Genomic DNA, 22,835 nt, shown 5'->3' with positions numbered 1-22,835 from the left:
TCGAGGAGTATTACGAGGGATTGTTATATTAAAAAGGAAAGCGTAGCATTCTTTCTTTGAAAACATTAAAATATTTGCCCTTTCATAAGTATATGATACTTATTAATTATAAAAAAAAAATACGATACTTAATTAGTTTAAGAAAACCATAGTCACCCCTATTATATTGTACGAATTATATATAATTCTTAATGTTATATAAAGTTAATATTGTAAATATACCTATGTTTTAGGAGCTTATGTGGTGTTAGGGTTGTGTAACTGAGTATTATAAATACGTGAAAAATAATATATGAATCGAAATGTTTCCTCCTATTCTTCCTTTCTTGAGTTTAACAACCCCTTTACAATCCAAAGTAAAGAAAATAGATCGAAATCTAATTTTTGTGATAAATAACCTTCCTCCCAACCAAGCACAACATTGTTAATACCTCACTTTAATAAAATTATATAGGAAGTGATGAAAACCATATTAATATACGAAGTAACTATTTCAAAAAAAAAAAAAAAAAATTGTAATTTAAAAAAAATATATATAGGGAAAATCATATTATCCATCAAAAAAAGGGTTTCAAATATTTTCTTTAATTGCATAAATTTGTTGGCTTATTACATCGGACAATTTTACACTAATGCGGATTTTTTTTTTTTTGGAAGGAATTTTAGATTAGGAGTTATTTTCCTCTTTAATTTGTCTACATCTATCTTTAATCAAGCTAGCATGACTTTACAATATAAAGTGTATATATTGATAGAAATAAGATTCTTACCTTTTTAGGGTTCCGATATGGAAAGCCAATGTTGGTTTTCATTTTTCAGTCAGATCACAACAAGACCCAAAGGAAAACTGCACGGTGCTTTCTTCAATCATCTCTCAAGATTAGAATAGGCTGAATAATTTTTAATCAAAATAATAAGCTGAAAAATATATTTTATAAAAATAACAAATTCATTTTTTCATAACAAGTTAGAAGTAAATAGTATTGGGTTCAACAATCACATCAAGCAACAACTTGCACAAACCCAACATTAGATCGATATACATATCATGGAAATTATGAAATGAAGTGATTTTTTTCCCATTTGTATGTACAAATTACAAGCATTTCTTCTAATGAAAGGGTGTAATTTACCATTCGTAAGCACGATAGGATGGACAACTGCACAACCTTTGTGCAAACAAATACTTTTGAATAAAATAATGTTCATATAATACGGAGTAAAAATATTTTTACTTTGTGCTCCGTATATGATACAGTATTATTAAAATTCAAACATTAAAAATGATATATGGAAATAAATGTATAGATGTTACCTTTAATAAGTGATGATAAATAGTTGATTAGTGAAAGAAAAGGACTAAAAACTTATTTAGTGAATGTTGAGCTGCATGATGAGGTGCTTGCACCCAATACCTTTTCAAGAAATCTGATTTTACATAATCAAACAACCCATACAAATCAAGGTTAATGATAATTATATAAACCAAGTAATAGAAACAAGAAATATCTATAAATATTCATCTCTATAATAATACAATAATTCTTTATACAAAAGGGGCTAGTTAAGAGCAATATGTAACCTAGCAAATGCAAATTTGTCACAAAATAAGCTTGTCTTTTATTAATTTCTACAATAATATTCCATTTAGAACTATTATTGAATATATTTTATACAAATATATGTACTAGATGGTTTTTTTCCCTGCTTTTTTTTGTTGTTGTTGATACTGCGCGCATTATCAACTGGATGATCATGCAATTATTGCTAATTACACTAGGAGGCCCATTAATCAATCAAACACCATACCCCCGCCCCTTGCCTCTCCTATACTACAAATCTCTCTTCAACAACAGAAAACTCTCTTTTAATACCCTAGCTAGCTACATGCCTAATTAATGGAAGTGTATAATATACTTCGTAAGATATATGACTATTGACTAAGCTAAGTGTATATGCTATACACTAGTACTACAAGTACCTTAGCGCTGCATAGGAAGTAGAATTCGATCAAGGTTAAGAATGATAGATGAAAAATATGAATAATAATAATCATGTATCTTAAAAATGACCATTAATTAAAGTGGAACTCGTAGGCTAGGGGGCCGGGATTACGAGTACCAGTTTAATCCAGGAAGAGGATATGGTTGTTGCCGGAAAATCCCATCCGAAAGACCCCCTAACATCGGTTGTTGTTGTTGTTGTTGTTGTTGTTGGTGCAACGGAGGTGGAGGAGTTGTCTGAGTAGGAAGTTGGTTGAGAAGATTAGACATTGAAGTAATATTGTTGTTGTTGTTGTTGTTGTTCTCATGATGATCACTCCTTCCTCCACTTTCCTCACTGCTATTGTTATTGTTAGTATTATCGATACTCATCTGGAGCATCGACAACCTCTTGCTAGGACTTTGAGCACCACAAATAGCGCCGCCACTGGTGTCATGGTCATTATTGTCGCCCCAATATAGGGATGGGAGGGATCTCTTGAGCGGCAACATAGAGGTTGGAGTTCCAGGGTCCATGCCTTGGTGATGAACATGAACACCACCACCCATCATCCCCTCGAACAAACCTTGTTGATCGACATGGGTGTTGAGGAAAGAACCATAGTTCAAAGAATTTGTTGTCGGTTTCGAAAGTGGTTGATCATGTCCCATGTTGTTTATTGAGCTTGGAATGGACATCGACATCGACATCGACATCGACATCGACATCGACATCGACGACAAACTTGTTCCCATCATCATCATATCCTCCATCGAATCTTCTCGCTCGTGATCCATCGCCCGACTTGTGTTGCTCTTCTTGTATATCCGACATAGCACCCAATCGTCCAACTTTATACAAATAATCAAACATTTTAATTTATTGTATAATCAAAAAGTTAATTAATCAACAACAGAATCATAAATAATAAATATATATACCCTTAATGATCCTCCTTTTTTGTTGTTGCAATGATCATAACCAGGGGGTTTGTTATTGGTGGGTTTAGTACTGTCAACCCAACGATATTCATGCATAATCCAATTAGTTTTCACACCTCTTGGAGGTTTACCACCATAGAAAACTAGAGCTTTCTTCACACCCACTTTCTCATTACCAGTGCTTAAAACAGGCTTATCAGTCCCTGTAGCCTTCCAATAACCAGATGTCGCTGCACGGTTTGGCCGTGCTCCGTTCGGATATTTCCGATCCCGAGGGCTGAAGAAGTACCACTCTTGCTCCCCAAACACAGCCTTAGCTGTTCAATTAATTAACATCAATAATAATACAACTACTCCTATATTATTATATCAAAATCATTAGATATTTACTCGATCGGCAAAACAAAAATAAATATCTGAATGAAAAAAAGGGGAAAAATTACCAGGAAGTTCCCAGGGGTCGAACTTGTAGAGGTCGATCTCGGCGATGATGGCGACAGGAAGAGGGGTAGACTGGACTTTTCGCTTAAGGTAGTGGACGACGAGCTCTTCGTCGGTGGGGTGGAAGCGGAACCCTGGTGGGAGCTGCGGATGCGACTCTTGTAGCTCGTGGTGGGACCCACCCGCCGCCGGTGAGTGGGTGCTATCCATGCTTATGGGTGATCTTCTATTGATTCTGTTTGTTGTGTAAAAAATATTTTTATGGGTTTCAGGGGAGGTTGTACTTGATAAGAGAAATGATGTTGAAAGAGAGAGGGGAGGAGAGAGAAAGAAGCTTAAATGTTGGTTGTGGTTGGATGGTCCCATTGTTTTATATGCATGACATGAGATGAGATGGGTGGGGCCCTTTTGTTGGGCAATGATACTCTGTGGTGCTCATTTTGTGTGAAACTAAAAGTTAATCACCACCATAAAACCGGATCATTAGAGTATGGTTTCAAACTAATCACGTGTGAATAACAAAGATAGCTCATAGCTATGTGTTTACCAAAAATCAAAAATCAAAAAAAAAATAAAAATAAAACAAAGATAGATAGATAGATAATTAAGATTCTTTAATTTTATTCTTTGTGCTTTAACATTGACACATATATTAAGAAAACTCGGTTGATTAAGGGTGATGAAGAGAAAAATAAAGATTCTTTGCCCATGCGATAGGATTAGGAAGATAGATGAATCACTTGTTTGACGTGGCTGTCTAAAAACGATGGAAATTGTTAGAAAATGACCCAATTTGTTTGTAATTATAAACTTGTGCGGTAAAATAAAACTACACATATATACTATGATGGAATGTAAAATTTTGAATTGCAATCATGCATAGAGTAATTGAGTTAAGATTGTTTTAGATTAATGGATAAGTAATGATTTGAATAAAATTTCGCTACATGCTACCCTTAATTAAGAGAATATTTAGAGTGATATATCATATATACAAGAGTTATATATCTTCCTCAAAATCTATCCCCGTGACTAGTTCTCCTAGGTTTATTCTTATTGTCTCAAATCCCTGATAAGACAAATGATTCTATTGTGTCTAGCAATTCGTACTTTGTGCTAGCCACTATTAAAAAATGTACGTACCCTACATCAAAGTTGATTTTTCCAATAAAAAAGTTGAAATAGTTGTTTTTATAAACCTCTTAAATAATTATAATTTGATTTCTACATGTAATAAATTATCCACAAATATCAATTAACTTTGAAGTTTTTCTTTTTTTTTTTAAAGAAAATTAATGTATTTGATTTTTTCTGCAAAAGGTCTTGCGCGCACAAGGTGTACAATAAATTTATTGTACACCAAGATAACTTTTATGCAGTTTTTCGTAACTTTAACCTATTTTCCTGTAACTTTTATATTATAAAATTAAAAAGTTGATAGATAAACATTTTAAAGGGTTAAATGATTAATTTATACATTATTAGTGATTTTGAAGAAATAATTTTTTATTCAAATGAAAAAATTTATCATTAAAAAATAGATAACTTTTACATATATAAATGTAACTTTAAAGCATTTTAAGTCAACTTTTACTTCGATGTACAATATTTATTGTACACCCATTGTAAATAAGAATTTGTGTTTTTTCTGAAGACATTGTTAGTGAATTCTAAATAAATAGTACGGAGTATTAATTAACCAATAGTTGTAATTTTATTTATTTTTAATTTCAACATATAAAGCGACTGAATTTATGGTACAAAGAGAAAAAAATTTGTGTTTTACTGTATGATCATTTTAAAGTTGGCTTTTACATCGATAAGAGATTAAATACCGTAAAATTCATAATTTTTTTTATTTTTTTCCGGAATATTGTACAATTGATATCTTGTTGTAACAAAATTTACACTACAAGAATTTGTATCTTTAACGACAACCTAATTACGACGGGTCAAAAATCCCGTCGCAAAAGCGTTTTGCGACGGGGCTAACAACCAAACAATGACGGGAATAACCGTCGCAAATGTCTTTTACGACGGATTTACGACGGGATTTCTATTAACGACGGCCCCCTTTTATAACGGGTTCGCGACAGGAAATCCCGTCGTTAATCAACGATTATTGGCCTTTCGCGACGGGATTTCCTGTCGTTAATAGTACAATTTTTTGTAGTGTTATTGTATCAGTTAGGTCTTAAGTATGTCCCATGAAATGGCCAGTGACCAAGAGTAAGGAGTGTTTTTAGTGTCTTTTGCATGTTAATTTGTAATTACTGCAAAAATAAAAAACACTATTTATTATTTGATGAAAATTGTTTAATTTATAATTATATAAGGACTTGAAAAATACAAGTGAGAGCTTCGTTAATCGTCCGATTTTTAGTTCCTAATTTCGACACGTGGTAAGGACAATGGGACCGCAGTCCACAAATTGAAGAGACAAAAGGATAGATGGATAAGTTTAGCAACAAATTAACCTATCCTTTCAAAAAAGGTTCCTTTCTTTCATGCTTTATTAATTTATTTACTAATTAATTTTTGACACCTGAAATTTTCTTTGTATTCAAATACGAATTCTCCTCAATCTTGATATGTGTTAATTAACCCCTATAATATTAGATTATGACAAATACGTTATACGGTTTTTTTTTAAAGGTAAGATTAAGGTTATTATTCGGTTGAATTTCCTTTAGATTAATTCGGTCAAATTAACACGCTAGATAAGTAGGAAATGGGGATGGAGGAGGATAACGGAATCGATCTACTCTCCAAAATTAAAGTGCTCCTATTAGGAATCGGATCTCTAACCTTGAGGTTAGAATGAAGGTGACCGGTCTCTTTTCTACTAGGCCAAACTTAGGATAAATTGACGAATATGAATGGAATAATCACAACGAACGTGTTAGTGATAAATTTAACTTTGAACACGGAAGTATAATAACACGGAGTAATAATATTTATCACTAAATAATTGACACGAAGGGTGAAATAGAGAATTTTCATTAGAAACGTAATCAAACGGAAAGAGGGGGGAAAACTAATGAAAGGAGTGGATGGGGTATTTTCTTGTCAATCTTCTCTCGTACTAAAGATTAATTTTGGGGTTGTATTTGATTTTTATTTGCTTTTAATCACGTGTTATAATTAGATTTCTACACTTCACTTAACTTTTTTTTTTAAGCTTAATTAATTCACCTGATTTGATTATACAAAAAGTCAAGAACCCACGGAAATATGTGTTCAATTCCAATTTTCGCTCGCTTCACAAATAAGTATCCATTTACTTTAGTCTGTTTTCGAAAGGTATATAGAAGTAGGGTAACGAAATACGGAGTATGCAATATTTAGGAGTACAAATAAGCATTTAACGTATTTATAAAAATGCTGGTCCCAAAAAAAAAAAAAGTACTTATAAATTGAAAGTAATTTAGAAATGTATTATAACCCTATGTTTTTGTTTTTGTTTTTGTATTTAGTCCGCATATTTCATCTTTTATAGAGGTAAGGGATACAATAAAATTTTAATCTACATTGAAAAATAATTTAGGAATGTTTGTCGAGATCACACGTCGGTCGATGTAGTTAATGTTTAGTATTAACTTATGTTTTTATTTTAATTAGCCTTTTTGAATGTAGTCCTTAGGGATGCATATATTTGTGGTTATTCCTTCTCTCTTTTCCTCTAATAATAGTCTAGTAAATAATTTCACAGTCTCTCCTCTTTAAAAACTCAATTAATTAAAGTTCTCCCTCCGTTCCATGAAGATCTTCTCATTTTCTGTTTTGCGTCCTTTCGTGAAATTCTTCTCACTTTCCTTTTTATTCCATTTTTGTGAAAAAATACTACAATTCAATCCCATTTTTGACTAGTACTACCTCCGTTTCAAAAAGATCTTTACAATTACTATTTGCACGAACTTCAATGCAATATTTAACTACTAATATATCCAATTTCGTACGTGAAAAAATTATAAAAAATTGATATTATGAAAATATATACCGAGATCAATCTAACAATATCTCACATGTAACGTTTTGATGTATATAATAGTGAGAATTTGTGGTCAAAGTTTTTATACTTTGGACACATTTTCCAAAGCGTAAAGAACTTTCAGAAACGAAGGTAGTAAGAATTTAGTTTTCTTACCCACCCTATCTCTCTGCTCACTATGGCCCCCTTATTCATTTTCCTTGATATGTAGAGCTATCGCAATTCGTGAGAAAATTTTTGTGGATCGTAGGGATTAGGGAGTATAAAGTAGACCCAATTAGCATGGTTCTCGTCTTAGCTTGGTGTATATATATTATAAGGATATCAATACCTGGTGTATATATATTATAAGGATATCAATACCTAGTACTACCTCCGTTTCTGAAAGTTCTTTACGCTTTGGAAAATGTGTCCAAAGTATAAAAACTTTGACCGTAAATTCTCTCTATTATATACATCAAAACGTTACATGCATGTAAGATCTTGTCAGATTGGTCTCGATATGTATTTTCAGATTATCAAATTTTTATAATTTTTTCACATACGAAATTGGATATATTAGTAGTTAAATATTGCATTGGAGTTCGTGCAAATAGTAACTGTAAAGATTTTTTTGAAACGGATCCGTTTCTGAAAGTTCTTTACGCTATGGAAAATGTGTCCAAAGTATAAAAAGTTTGACCGTAAATTCTCACTATTATATACATCAAAACATTACATGTAAGATCTTGTTAGATTGGTCTCGGTATGTATTTTCAGAATATCAAAATTTTATAATTTTTTCACATACGAAATTTGGTATATTAGTAGTTAAATATTGCATTGGAGTTCGTGCAAATAGTAACTGTAAAGATCTTTTTGAAACGGATGTAGTATTTAAAAAAGAAGATCATGATTTATTAGATGACATGTTTCATCTCATCTTTCTTTTATTAAGACCATGGTTTATTAGATGACATGTGTCATCCCACATTTCCTCTATTAATTTGTTCTTTTTTTTCAATTTTTGTTTTTGTTGTTTGTTTCACCATCTAATTTGTATATTTTTTCAACTTTCAACGCACTGAAATCACAATTCCTTAACAAAATTAACACTTTAAGTGACCGCTTAACAACTACTATATAATTATCCGTTCATTGAACGGGGCCATAAGCTAGTTTATTTGTGAAACAGATGGATTATATGATTTCAGTACGACTCATGATCGATTTATGCATATATAGAAGGGACAATTGACATTTATTGTAAGAGTGATATGTAGTGCATTTACTACAATGAAGTACATGATATGATTTGTGAATTTGTGGCTATTTTTATGGCACTGTCAATTTCATGTTACATATTCTTGACTGGATGATAACTGTTTTATATAAGTCGACAAAAGATCAAAACGTATTATTAATTGTTATTTAAGAAACTTTCTTGAAATTAATCATCCTGAATATCATATATACATATCGTGGCCAATCAAATTTACTCTTTAATTTTTCTTCAATGAACTAAAAGAAGTTGATCGGGTCAAATAAGTGTCCAAATCCAAGTAATTAACTTACTCCCTAAAATTAAACATAGTTATTGTTTGGTTAAAAGAGTTTTCCAGAGTAAAAATTAGAGATTTGATGATTTCAAACTGCTATTAAAAGTGTTTGGTTAAATTTCTTTCGGAAGAGAGTTTATTTTGAAAGGAAAAGATGATTTTGGAAAAGCTTAGTAGTGGTTTGCATTTAGAGGCCTGAATGAAGAGAGGTTTAATGGGTCATTTTACCCACTAAAAACATGTTCTGTATAACATTTTTCAAGTGTTGGAATGGAATTAATTAACTTATTCCATTAGCTATTGTTTGGTATGAGAGGTGGATAACACATTTCATTTCTAAAGGGTAACCATTACCACCAATTTGTTACCATTGCTAACCTTGAGGTAACAAAGTGTTACCCTTCTCGATCAATCACTAATTTGATACAAGAGATTGTTTTCCTTGAGTATACCAAATAACAAATAATGGTAAAACTTAACATTACCATTTCTCTTTCTTTAATGTTTCCAATCCATTTCCTTTTTTACATTCATACTAAACATGCTCTAATAATTCACATATCACCTGTTTATCAAATCGAAAATGATAAAGGTCACAACATGCGACATTTAACTTGTGTCACAATGATTACATGACATGCTTATGTGTAATGATTTAAATTGGAAACTAAAATATTTAACTTATATAACCTATTATACATGTTACAAAAAAATGTAGAAAAATCTTCATATTCTAATTTGTTTCCTTCTTTATATCGACTACCTTATTTACATATTTTTATAATAAAAATATTGCATTGATAGTAAAATTATTTTTGATTACGCATAGTCTACGTGGCGCCTATATGTACCTATTAAACCCCGACATATAACACTGTGACAATTAAATTTTATCACAACTTACAACCTTTATCATCACCCTTATCAAATATTTTTACGCAAACCACTAATATAAGTAATTAGTAAAAGTTAATTGCCAAACATCGTCAAAAGACTCAAAACAATCTTGTGTGAGGATTAATTTTTGATGGCTGTGAACTTGTGGGCTGTGGGAAGAGTCATGAAAATCCAATACTTGAGTGACAAATATGGGGTCAGTTGCCCAAATATCTACATAGGGAATAATGCTAATGTGGGGTCAGTTGTCTGTAAGACGATGAGCCAGGTCCTTTTTATTTGTCACTTCTATTGTTGTATTTCTCCGTTTCTATTTAAGTGTCAAGTTCCCATAAATAGCGTTCTTTTATAAGAATTCAGTTTTATTTTTAGACATACACTTTTTTTACTTTTTATATACTTTTCCTACTTTTTCACCTACTTTTCAACTTTTCTATAAATCATTATTACATTTTTCTTACACATTCTACACTTTTCCCACTTTTCAATCCGCACATCCTTTTTATTTGTACTTTAAACATTAAACAATCATTTACTTTTTTCTTTCCCAAAAAAAAACACTCCCAATTATTACCTCTTACACACAATTCAGTTTTATTAAAAACCGCGTAAATGTCAAAGTTGACACTTAAATAAGAACGGAGGGAGTAATACAGAGTAATACTAGATTAGGTCCCGTGCACGCAAGGTTATTTGAAAATTATTAATTGACTATCTTTTTTAACTGAAATATTTATCCCTTAAATCTATTGCGTAATTAATAAAACTCGAACGTACTCATTTTATCATATAATATACAATTTCCGCTCTATTACGTATTATATATTTTATATGTTTAATATGATGATTTGACCGAATTAAATATTTGATATGCTTAATATGAACAAAATATTATTATTGATATGAAGATCTGACTAAATATTACCAAAATTGTTTAATAATATCCTATTTAATAATCCTACAATTTTTTCTATTTATAAACATTTATATAAACATTTATATAAAAGGAGAGAAAATAAAAATAGAATAAAGTAATACTACCTCCGTTCCTAAATGATCTTTACGGTTACTATTTGCACGGTAATTAAGGAATTATGGTGAACATGTGATGGTGGGGTAACAAATGGAAAATGAGTGGCTATAAATTGTCCAACAATGTGAGTGGGTGGAAACTAATATTAAAGTATTGTGAGTGGGTAAGTTATGGTGGGCCAAATAAGAGTAAAAATAGAATAAAGTAGGATTGTAAAGAACTTTCAGGAACGGACTAAAACGGAAAGCGTAAAGAACTTTTAGGAACGGAGGTAGTATTTTTTTTTAGGAAAGGATTTTTGGCGGGAAAAAATTGCACCAGGAATTGACACCTGTCATTCCTGATGTCTCTTTTAGTATATAGTAATAGATACTCCCTCGGTCCTTTTTTATGGCTCAAATCCTCTTTATTAAAAGTTGGGTATAAATAATGCACACGAGATAATAAAATGGTCTTATAAAGAGAGAGAACAAGTAGAAAAACTTACCATTTAAAGTATAGTGCAATTTCAAAAAGGGATTTGAGGCGAAAAAAGGAATAGAAGGAGTAATAACTTAATACTTCATCTGTTTGGAAAATATCGCACTATTTATTTTGTACTATTCATACTACGACTTTGGCCTTTTTTGTGATTTGTACGTAAGGAAATTTTAGTCATGTGTGGTCATGTTAGATTCATATCGATATATATTTTTTATATATTAATTTTTTAAAATTTTTACTTGCACATAATTTGAGATATTAAGAGCCAAAATAATGGTTAGATGAGTAAAAATCGACCATGATACGATATTTCCGAAATGAAGGAAGTATTATGTTCTGAGACCCATGCTAAATACCCGGTTCACATCCTTGATTGTAATAACACATCAACATTTGAATGCATCGTTCGTTAAAGGGCCATATTAACCTCCAAATTGACTTTAATTGTATTTTGATCATCAACACCTTCAATGTTTGAACGAAAAAATTGACGAGGAATAATCGAATTAAACAAGCTTAAGATACGAATCTTTTTAAGCTGACCTAACGGTCTAACAGAGAAGTACTGTTGTGGAAAATCGAAATCAATTAACCCAAACAATTTGGTTCGATGTGTTGAAACATATCATTTCTAAACAAAATATGTGAGTGTTCCACATTAATAAATGATGACAAAGTTAATCATTTAATAAAAGTGACGTATCCATGATTTTTGGGGTGTTGTGTCACCATCGTCCACAACACATAATATATACTTTAAAAAAAAGGTATTGTCCCAAAAGTAATATACAAAACTATCACCTAAGAGACCATAATAATGTATTCAATGGAAAGTAAACCCTAGAGGTGTAAGCGTGTTTAAACCTAGGACGAACGTGAGTCCGTTATAAATACATGTGGGATTACATAAGCATTAAGTTGAAGTCCTTTGTTGTTAATAATTCATGGCGATGTTTAATTCGGTAACAATCAATTTCACTTCCCATAGTAAACCTAATTTTGCTCTTTAATTTCTACAAGAGTTAAACAAGTAATTTTGCATGTGAATGTCAACTCCCTTATCTTATTTTGGCTATTTGTTCTTACTTCATCATTTTCACACTATTATATCCATGCTATACATCTCCACTAACACTTTCCATTCACATTTATACATAATTTATTTATCTTACTCAGACTCGAGTACTAAATTATTTCCGACTCAAGTCTTGTCTAAATTTCGACTCAGGTCTTGTTTAAGTTCCGCCTCATATATTATGTAACATTTGTTTTATGATTTTGACCCAAAATGAAGTGTTTAGGTGTTCTGCCTATGTCTAAGTGTCGACTAACTCTTTTTGCTTTTGTTTCACGTTTGGTGAATTGCTAGTCAATGAATTGCTCATAGTAGCGGTTTGAAGGTGATCTAGACAAGAATGAATAAGGAATCCTGGATGTACGTGTTTCGTTGCTTGTCAGATTGAAATTTCCTTGTGAAATGTCTTATTAGTCTTACAAACCGTGTAAGCTCCACGTTAACATAAAACTCGAAAAATTGGTCAGTGAAGGGATAAATATCATCTTAGGGGATGTTTAGTTGGATATTTTGGAATGAGTTAGACTGAAATTAAAATTTATGGCATCCATTTTATTGTTTGGTTCAGACTTTTTAGTATAGAGTCTCATATTAAGAGGGTTCTAACTCCACTGAATCCCCATAGAATCTCATACTCGATCACCTCTCACCGTGTGGGATTTTTAAGAATCCATTCCATTCAAGTTACAATCCCTAACCGGTAACTTTTGTGTAAGATCGCCTTACCAAAAAGACCACTTTGATTGCTTAACTAATTGGTTTCATTGCTTAACTAATTAGTTCTAGTGCTTTACTAATTAGTTTCACTATTTAACTAATTGGTTTCAGTGCTTAACTAATTAATTTCAATGTTTAATTAATTGATTTTATTGCTTAACTTATATGACACTAAGGTGGTATTTTGTGTAATACCGCCTTATATAAAAGTTTGTAAACCTTAACACACCATTGGTCAGTAAAGGGCTAAAATTACTTGACACTTGGCATGGATATGATGTTTCGACACTTCATTTAAAATAAAGCAAGGCTTCGCGGTTTTTTTTAACATGCAGTATATATAAACGGATAAATTATTTTTTACCACCTAAAAAAATCAAAAAAATTATTTTTTTACCACCTAAAAAATTAAAACTTGTATTTTACCACCCAAAAAAATAAAACTTGTTTTCTACCACCTGAAAATAAAAAAATATATGAAAATGTTATGTAGGGGGCCACAATAACGGTAATAATCCTTATATATTACGAAAATGATAAAGGTCGCAACATGCGACCTTTAAGCCGTGTCACAATGATGACATGGCATGCTTATGTGTCATGATTTAAATTAGAAACTAAAATATTTAACTTATATAATCTATTATATACCTTTCAAAAAAAGGTAGGAAAATCTTAATATTCTAATTTGTTTCCTTCTTTACATTGATTACCTTATTTATATATTTTTATAGTAAAAATATTGAATTGATAGTAAAAATATTCTGATGACGCATAGCCTACGTGGCGCCTATATGTACCAATTAAACCGCGACACGTAAGATTGCGACAATATTTAACTTGCGACCTTTATCATCACCCTATATATTATATTCTTCCACGATTTCATGTATTTAACTCTATTCTCTTCCCCAACTTCCTTATGTTCCATGAATTTACATAATTTTTCACCACCACTAATTCAAAAAAATGACAAAATCTAATGAAGGTAAAGATAGAAGGGTGAAAGAGTTAAAGAAAATCCCACAAGGAGTAAAAAAATTGGGGGGAAATAAAATTAGGTAGCCATAATTCATCTATTTTTTTAGCTTTCAGGTGGTAAAAAACAATTTTTAATTTATTTTTAGGTAGTAAATACAAGTTTTAATTTTTTAGGTGGTAAAAAATAATTTTTTAATTTTTATAGGTGGTAAAAAAACAATGTCATATAAACTGTATAAAATCACTCAAACCTTTATGCTACTCAGTTACTCGTACATTGTAGGTACGCAGTACAACGTACTTCCTCCGTTAATTTTTATTCGTAACGTTTGTCACTTTCACGCATACCAATGCACAACTTTGATATCATTATCTTTAATTTTTTTTAGAAAAATATAAAAAGTTAATATTTTAAAAATACACATTAAGATGATTCTAACAAGATCTCACATGACTATCTTACGTATAAACACTACAAGAATTTGTATCTTTAACGACAACCTAATTACGACGGGTCAAAAATCCCGTCGCAAAAGCCTTTTGTGACGGGGCTAACAACCAAACAATGACGGGAATAACTGTCGCAAATGTCTTTTACGACGGGTTTACGACGGATTTACGACGGGATTTTCTATTAACGACGACCCCCTTTTATGACGGGTTCGCGACAGGAAATCCCGTCGTTAATCAACGATTATTGGTCTTTCGCGACGGGATTTCCCGTCGTTAATAGTACAATTATTTGTAGTGAAATCACCAACAATTGTCAAATTAGAATATATGAATAATGCATAAATCTCAAACGTTGCGAGTATTAAAAATCGGATGAAGTATATGTTTATACACTACAAGAATTTGTATCTTTTACGACAACCTAATTACGACAGGTCAAAAATCCCGTCGCAAAAGCCTTTTGCGACGGGGCTAACAACCAAACAATGACGGGAATAACCGTCGCAAATGTCTTTTACGACGGGTTTACAACGGGTTTACGACGGGATTTCTATTAACGACGGCCCCCTTTTATGACGGGTTCGCGACAGGAAATCCCGTCATTAATCAACAATTATTGGCCTTTCGCGACGGGATTTCCCGTCGTTAAAAGTACAATTTCTTGTAGTTAGCCAGGATTTCAGAATCACTGGTATGTAATATTTGAAAGTGATGTTTTACTCCTAAAACTAGGCCGAAGGATTCCGATATTGTACATAATATGGTTACAATCCTCTTAAATAGTAACAAAACTTGGGTACGTGGTGTGATTTAGTATGTTGTAAGATTAGTACTATACTACACTTAATTAAATGATTGCTTGTTCTCACCTAAGTTTACAAGAAAAATTAATTCATTGAATTAATTATGGTTTAAAATCCAAATAATTCGGAAAAGGCTAGGGATATACATGGTGTGCAAAGGTATCTTGCACACCACCTATTAAATTTTGCCACCTCACAAATCCCACTAAAAAAAGAGAGGGAAAAGCTTTGTGAAAATAGTATTTTGGGCGGCAATTTTTTTCACTGATTTGCGTCATTCTGTTCTCTTGAGCGGGATGTAATTGCGCCAACATACACATTTTCGTTTTTGCGCCAAAACAATTTTCCACCTCAACTTTCATCTTTCACCTCAACTTTCATTTTTCTCCTCTGGTTTTCCATTGAAGAGGAATTTTCATCTTTCATTTGAAGAGGAACTTTCATCTTTCATTTGAAGAGGAACTGCAAAGCAAAAATAATATTTCTGGTTTTTATTTCTAAAGTGAATGCAAATTATGTGATTATTTTTCCCACTATGAATTTCTATTTATCTTTATATTTTTCGCCATTTTCGAAGCTTGTAACTATCTCAATGAGGTGAAACTTCCATGTGTTTAATAATGCATATAACATGTTTGATGAAATTACCAAGAGAGTTTCATTTTGTTTTATTAAGATTTAATTAGTTTCAATTGTGATATACTGGGTGTAAGAAGGTGTAGAAGAGAACTAGATATGTAATGTGTTATTATTCGACTTTTCGAAACTGGAAATGATGAATTGTTAGTGACAATGGCTGCTTTGTTTAGTTAAGTGACAATGGGATGTTGAAGCTACATGAAATCGTATGAGTTATGTTTATGATTCTATAAATTGAATAAAAGATACTCACAAATGTATTTTGATTTTAGAGTTTGAATAAAATATACTCTCTCACATAAAACCAGAAGTAAAAAAACCAGATAGAAAAAAAGAGGAATTTTTTTTTAACCATTCAGTAGGATCGAACACGGGTTTACCGTAGTGAAGAGATGATTAAGTAACCAATTTAGCAGGGGGTATCAGCACAACATAGTAAGCTATGAAAATTTTTATATGACGGATTAACAAATGAAGTTAATAAGAAGTTTGTGTATAAACTTGTAATGCTCCCACAAATTCAAACATGAACTCCTCAAATATAAATTTTATTATTAACAAAATAAATCAAAATAAAAATAAAACTATTTTCTCCCAGTTTCCCTTTTTGTGCATTACGAATCGAACTTGGGTTCATAATTCAACATATCTATAACATGTGGTAAATACTCAAGTGGCGAAGTTAATTCATTTGCCAAGCCTTCACGACTTATTTTATTATTGTATTGTATTATAGGAAAAGGTGTGGTCATAATAATCCTATTGTATAAAAACGCTTATAAAATTTTCTAAAGTACTAATGCCATCGTAACAGATGATTTTGCAATGATACTTCCATAAAATACGATAACAACTTAAACCATCTACTTTAACATGAATTATGATGTCGTGGAATCACCTCCAATTTTAAGTACATCAAAAAACAAATAAAATCATAATTTTAAATAGATGAAAAGAATTTATGTTTAAACTATAGACGTGTTGATACCCATGCATGCAACATGAGTAATTTTTTATTTTTAAAATCAGTACACTAGTTTATGGGATCATCCTTTTTAAAAGAATCCGTATTTGAATGGTCAAATTAATTTGTATTGCAAACTAGACGTGCTGATACCCCTTTGTCATATTGGTTACTTGAACACTTCCTAAACTTCATTGAACACCAAGGTTCGAATCCTAACAAGACCTTAGGATTTTGTTTTTTTTAATATCACATGTTTTATGGGATCAATATTTACATAAAGAAATCAAATACGTTTTTTACGTTTTTTTCCCTATCTAAATATTTTTTGATCCTTTTAAAACAAAATAGATTTTACGTAGAATATACCCCTCCAAAAAATTAGTGCAACTTTGATCAAAATTAAAATAGTTTCAAACGTGCATATAATTTATTCTCACTGCCCCCCACTTATAAATAAAATTCATAATAAAATTTCAAATTAGGAATTTTTTTCATATAATTTTTTTTTATATCACATATTTATGGGATCAATATTTACATGACGAAATCAAAATCGATAAAACCACAATCATTATGGCTTTTATTTATCCTATGTACTACAAACCCTTTCAAAGAAACTAAAATCATGTTGTATTTTGTTAACCGATTTTTTAAAAAAGTTATAAGATAAAAACTTTTAAACATCTTTTTTAAATAAAATATTTTGACTAATTCGCACTTAACCCTTTTTTTTTAAAAAAAAGTTCATGAAGATTGAACGCTTGGAATGATACCACCTTCACGAACTATATTCTCCAACTTAATGAAATACATCGAACATGAAACCCTTCGTGTTTAATATGATATTCAATAAACTTAAAGCTACTATTCGCGTCAAGAATAAAAAAAACGCTTACTATTCAGGTTTAATATGATATTCAATAAACTTAAAGCTACTATTCGCCTCAAGAATAAAAAAAAAACGTATAGCTTTACTTTTCTTGTGCTTGTTATGTGGAACATATATATTTTTACACTATTCTGTGTGATTGGTAGTTTATTGTATGATACCATATTAACAAATATGATCTTATAACATCATATAATACCTTCAACAAAAAAAAGCTACCTTAGGGAAGCTTGGAACACATGGAAATAAACTGAAAAATTAGGTAGCATTGTGGTGCCCATTGTGACAAGACTACAAGACGTATTAGTTGCAACATTTGATCACTTCTTAATAAAAGTGATCCTATTAAAACAACAATCATGATAATATAGCTAGATGATGGTGATTCCAAAACACAGTAGTCAACAAAAATATTCAGTACATCAAAACATGATAATGTAAATTATAAAAACTAACACAACAACACTTGTAAAATCAAAAGAAGGAAAATGGTATAGCTAGATAATGGTGATTCCAAAACGCAGTTGTCAACTAAAATATCCAGTACATCAAAACATGATAATGTAAATATTGTCAAAAGCCTGGACGCATAGCTGAATATTGGTTTGATCCTTGCGACATGTATGACTGTGAAAGCTGTTGCGGATTCCTCACGCTGAAGTTGGGATAACCTCTTCCAAGTGGTTGCTGGTTCAGATATATATTCGGACGATAATTACTGCTGCTGGGTGCGAAAAAGTTAGGATTGTACCCCGGATTGATATAATTTCCGCCGTAATATTGATATCCACCGTAGTAAGAATCAGTTACACCAGCACTTCTACCAGCATCAACATGGCCTTGTTCTCCATTTGGCAATGCCTCATCATTCTCCTTTGCAAAATCGAACACAAAAGAGAAAATTCAATCAAAAAAACAGAATAATATGTTATGCAATATTATAATTTCTATACTTTGTATTAGTATTTGTACCACAATATTCTCGTCGTACTTGTATAAAATATAAAATAAACCCTATATATACATATAATAACAGAAAAAGATTCTATATATACAAAATTAATCTTTAAAAACAAGAATGAAGAACATAAACCCTTTTCTATGAAAAAATTAGCTAGCATAAATAGATTATGTATATAATATTGTAACATCGCAAAAACTAGAATGATTTATTTTGATGGACTACAATTTATTTTCTTTATTTGAGGTGTAGTCTAACGAATGGAATTAAAAGATCATACCTCGTCCATATCCTCGTCTGTGTCGTGCACAACATTTTTTCGCCTTTTCCTTGTTTTTTTCTCAGCTGGGTGCTTTTTCCTTTTCTCTTGAGCCCTACCTTTGCCTCTTTGGTCTATCGGATCTTTACTGGCCCCTTCAACTGGCACTGCGGAGCGTTCGAGGTGTTGTTTATTGTTTTCCTTTGGCCTTATCCTACGGCGGCCAAACACCCTCTTACTCGAAGGGTCCCACCAGTCCATAAAATCATCACCATCAGTCCTCTTAATACCAATTGTATCTTCGAGACTCTCACGCATTTTTTCAGTGGCTTCCATAAAAATCGAGAGTGTCTCACTGTTGTGCAGTGCCAACGTAGAAATGTAGTTGTTCCGTTTTGCTACCTCCCTACTGTTTTTCACTTGGGTTGAGTCATTTGGGTCATAATACTCAACCTTGATACTCTCGTAATCCCTAACTACGTTTTTCCTCCATCTAGTCAAAATGTACTTATCAGGTATAGAGTTGACATCCTCACAATGAATCGCACGAATGATGTGCCTGCACAAAATTCCCCGAAACTCAAAAAGCATACATGAGCAAGTAAACTCACCCATTTCTTTGTCAATGGTAACCTGAAAAGTCTTCTGCTTTGCTTTATGTACGGGGATTGGGATCTTCTCCACCGCATCATATAAGATTTTTGTGCCGTCACGGCCAGTACTCACAATATTTGTGTGCGTCAGACCCATCACCTCACCCCTCACCTCTTTAAACTTTGTATTGGTGTATGCCTTGCAGAACACTACCTCCGCAATTAGGGTGTTGTTATAAGTATATGGTTTATTTTGTGAGTCGAGATGTAACTTCTTTTCCTCTTCCACTTTTCCTCTAAGAGCTGCCTCAAATTGCTTCATGAATTGTATCAAACACGTGTTTAAGCCTACATATGTTTTGAAAAAGCGGTTCATTCCTTCACTCCTTTGTGATGATGACATTCCAGCCCAAAATGAGCTCCGCCAATAACCAGGGGCCCAACTGGCCCGAATACGATAAGTTTCATTTATCCATTTGTCGTTCTGTAACCCAAATTTCGTAACCATGGATTTCCATGCATCATCAAATTCTTCGATGGTCAGTGTGTCGTGCACGACTACTTGAAAATCTTTATCTATTTCTTTCCAGCTCGAATATTTGCCCAAGTTTCTGCTTGCATTCTGCATAATATGCCAAACACATAACCTATGCGGCACACCAGGAAATGCAGTCTGGACTGCCTTTCCAATAGCCTTACACTGATCGGTGATGATGCCCATTGGGGGTTTTCCCATACACTGCAGCCATTGTTCGAATACCCAAACAAATGATTCTGCATCCTCGTAGGTTATTAGGGCAGCACCAAGGACGATTGATGAGCCGTGATGATTGCAACCAATAAAAGGAGCAAAAGGCATTTTGTGCCTGATAAATAAAGTTAAAAGATATATTATTCGCATCATTGTTGTTACTTATCCAATCAACAACGTCAATGTTTAGTAAATATAAAATGATCCTTTAAATTAACATATGATGTGTTTTAAATGACAAATAAGTTTATGAAACATAAATGATACTAACACGATTCTATAAATTGTAACTTAATCCATTTTCATTAATAAACATATCCTATAAATGATAATCTAATGTATTTTAAATACAGATGCTACGTTCAATATTTATTAAATACAAATGATCCTCTAACATAAAATATGATGTGTTTTAAATGAAAAAGAAGTTTATGAAACATAAATGATACTAATACGATCCTATAAATTATAACTTAATCCATTTTCAATAATAAACATAAATCATCCTATAAATGATAATCATTCGTATTTTAAATACAGAAGCTATGTTCAATATTTAATAAATACAAATGATCCTCTAAAATAAAATATGATGTGTTTTAAATGAAAAAGAAGTTTATGAAACATAAATGATACTAATACGATCCTATAAATTGAAACTTAATCCATTTTAATTAATAAACATAAATCATCCTATAAATGATAATCTAATGTATTTTTAAATACAGATGCTATGTTCAACTTTTTTTCAAAAAAATAAAAATTATAACTGTTTATAAAACATTAATGATCCCGTAAATGTTAAAATGGTGTTTTTTCAAAAAATATATATCATGTAGGATACATGTATCATACCTGTTGCATAGGAAAGTTGTATCAAATGTGATAATATCTCCAAAATCTTTGTATTGTGCCCTGCACCTTGCATCAGCCCAGAAAACGTTCAAGAGCTTCCCTTCTTTATCCGTTTGGATTGCACTGTAGAAGTCTTTATTGAATTCATGCATTTTCTTAAAGTGTGCTTCAACAGCAGCTGCATCACCTCCAAAAATGGTACGCCTACGTTCCAAGTTCACTGCATTTCTCAGGTCGCGGTGATTGTATGATACATTTGCATGTCCTCCACTCCCAATCACAAGCGAGTTAAAGCTCTTATTCAAAGATATCCCAGCTGCATCATTCAGAACCATCTTTTGAAAAGATTGTTCATCAATACATCGATAGTTCGCCATTAGCCGGGTGTGATCCGGATAAAGATCATGATTGTGAGACAAATCACAATGCTTGATTACCATCATGTCATTCTCTAGCCGCGCATCTACAAACACCTTACACCCCGTAACTTTAGTTCTTTCCCCCCTTTTCGGGGCTCCTTTGTTACAAATAAATCGAATCCTTCTCATCATATGATACATGGGCTCTTTATCCCCTACCCCCTTTTTGTTAACTCCTTCTTCACGGTACTCATGTATTAATGAACTTGATCTCACAGAGAACTCAAAACCTTTATTATACGCATACTTATGGCAGTAATCAGCAAATTCATTGCCCGAAGGAAAGGACATCCCCACAGTTGGGATTTTATCAACATGGTTTACGGATGGCTCCTCATCCTCCTGAGCCTCCTCATCCTCCTGAGCCACCTCATCCTCCTGAGCCTCCTCGCCCTGTTCCACCACATCATTTGAAGACAACTCAATGGCCTCCTCGTCCACCTCAGCCTCCTCCACAACATCATATGTACGAAGCTCCTCGCCCTTTTCCACCACATCACTTGAAGACAACTCAATGGTCTCCTCCACACATTCATTTAGGTCTATATTGAAATTTGTAGTTACATTGTCATCATTAAACTGATTCTCCAGTGCGTTATCATGCACGGCTTGGTTTGATGTCTCTCCACGCAAACGAAGCTCTGCCATATCATCTAACACTTCATTTAGGTCTATATTCACATCTTTGCGTGAAATGTGGGAATCAGTCTTCATTTCACTGTGGTGATTGTAAGATAAGGTGTAAGATAGACATGAATTGACAATATAATCTTATGGCTTACAAAAAAGTACATAAAATAATAGGCACCATAATATTACTTTACGAAAATATCGATTCATCACCTTAATGAACAATTTTCACATCATTCAAATTACGTCTATTAAATCAAAATCGCAATATAAAAAATGATAATAATATCTAATTAACATTAATAAGTTATTAAAATGTTACAGTTCTCACCCGGCAATGGAAGCCGGAAGTATACGCCAGAAAAAGTTGTCGTCGGTTCTATCGTTGTGGGCCTTGTGGCAGCTAGTACTTCACGGCAAGGAGAGAAAATTTTACAGTACTCTAAAACCCCAAGATGAAGTTTGAAATTTTATCATGAATTATATTTATATAGGGACAATGTGACGTTTAAACTACTTCTTGGGAAATAGTGTTA

At 32.2% G+C, this 22,835-nt stretch overlaps 2 protein-coding genes across 2 annotated transcripts; both read right to left on the bottom strand.

The window, feature by feature from the left end:
* Positions 1-1,490: 1,490 nt before the first annotated feature.
* LOC110803534 (NAC transcription factor 29) lies at positions 1,491-3,709 on the bottom strand. The gene is made up of 3 exons (XM_022009052.2): positions 3,368-3,709; positions 2,925-3,241; positions 1,491-2,834 (listed from the first exon to the last, which is right to left on the bottom strand). The coding sequence occupies exons 1-3, from the start codon at positions 3,573-3,575 to the stop codon at positions 2,112-2,114; spliced, it is 1,248 nt and encodes a 415-aa protein (XP_021864744.2). The 5' UTR covers positions 3,576-3,709; the 3' UTR covers positions 1,491-2,111.
* Positions 3,710-18,404: 14,695 nt separating this feature from the next.
* Positions 18,405-22,383, bottom strand: LOC110780049 (protein FAR1-RELATED SEQUENCE 6-like). The gene is made up of 3 exons (XM_056842423.1): positions 21,251-22,383; positions 19,073-20,510; positions 18,405-18,704 (listed from the first exon to the last, which is right to left on the bottom strand). Exons 1-3 carry the CDS (start codon positions 22,381-22,383, stop codon positions 18,405-18,407), a joined length of 2,871 nt encoding a protein of 956 aa, XP_056698401.1.
* Positions 22,384-22,835: the final 452 nt, after the last annotated feature.

This window comes from Spinacia oleracea, chromosome 4 (genome assembly GCF_020520425.1).
Source record: "Spinacia oleracea cultivar Varoflay chromosome 4, BTI_SOV_V1, whole genome shotgun sequence".
NCBI lineage: Eukaryota > Viridiplantae > Streptophyta > Magnoliopsida > Caryophyllales > Amaranthaceae > Spinacia > Spinacia oleracea.
Note: the sequence above shows the minus strand (reverse complement) of the source record. Positions and strands in the feature narration are given on the sequence as shown.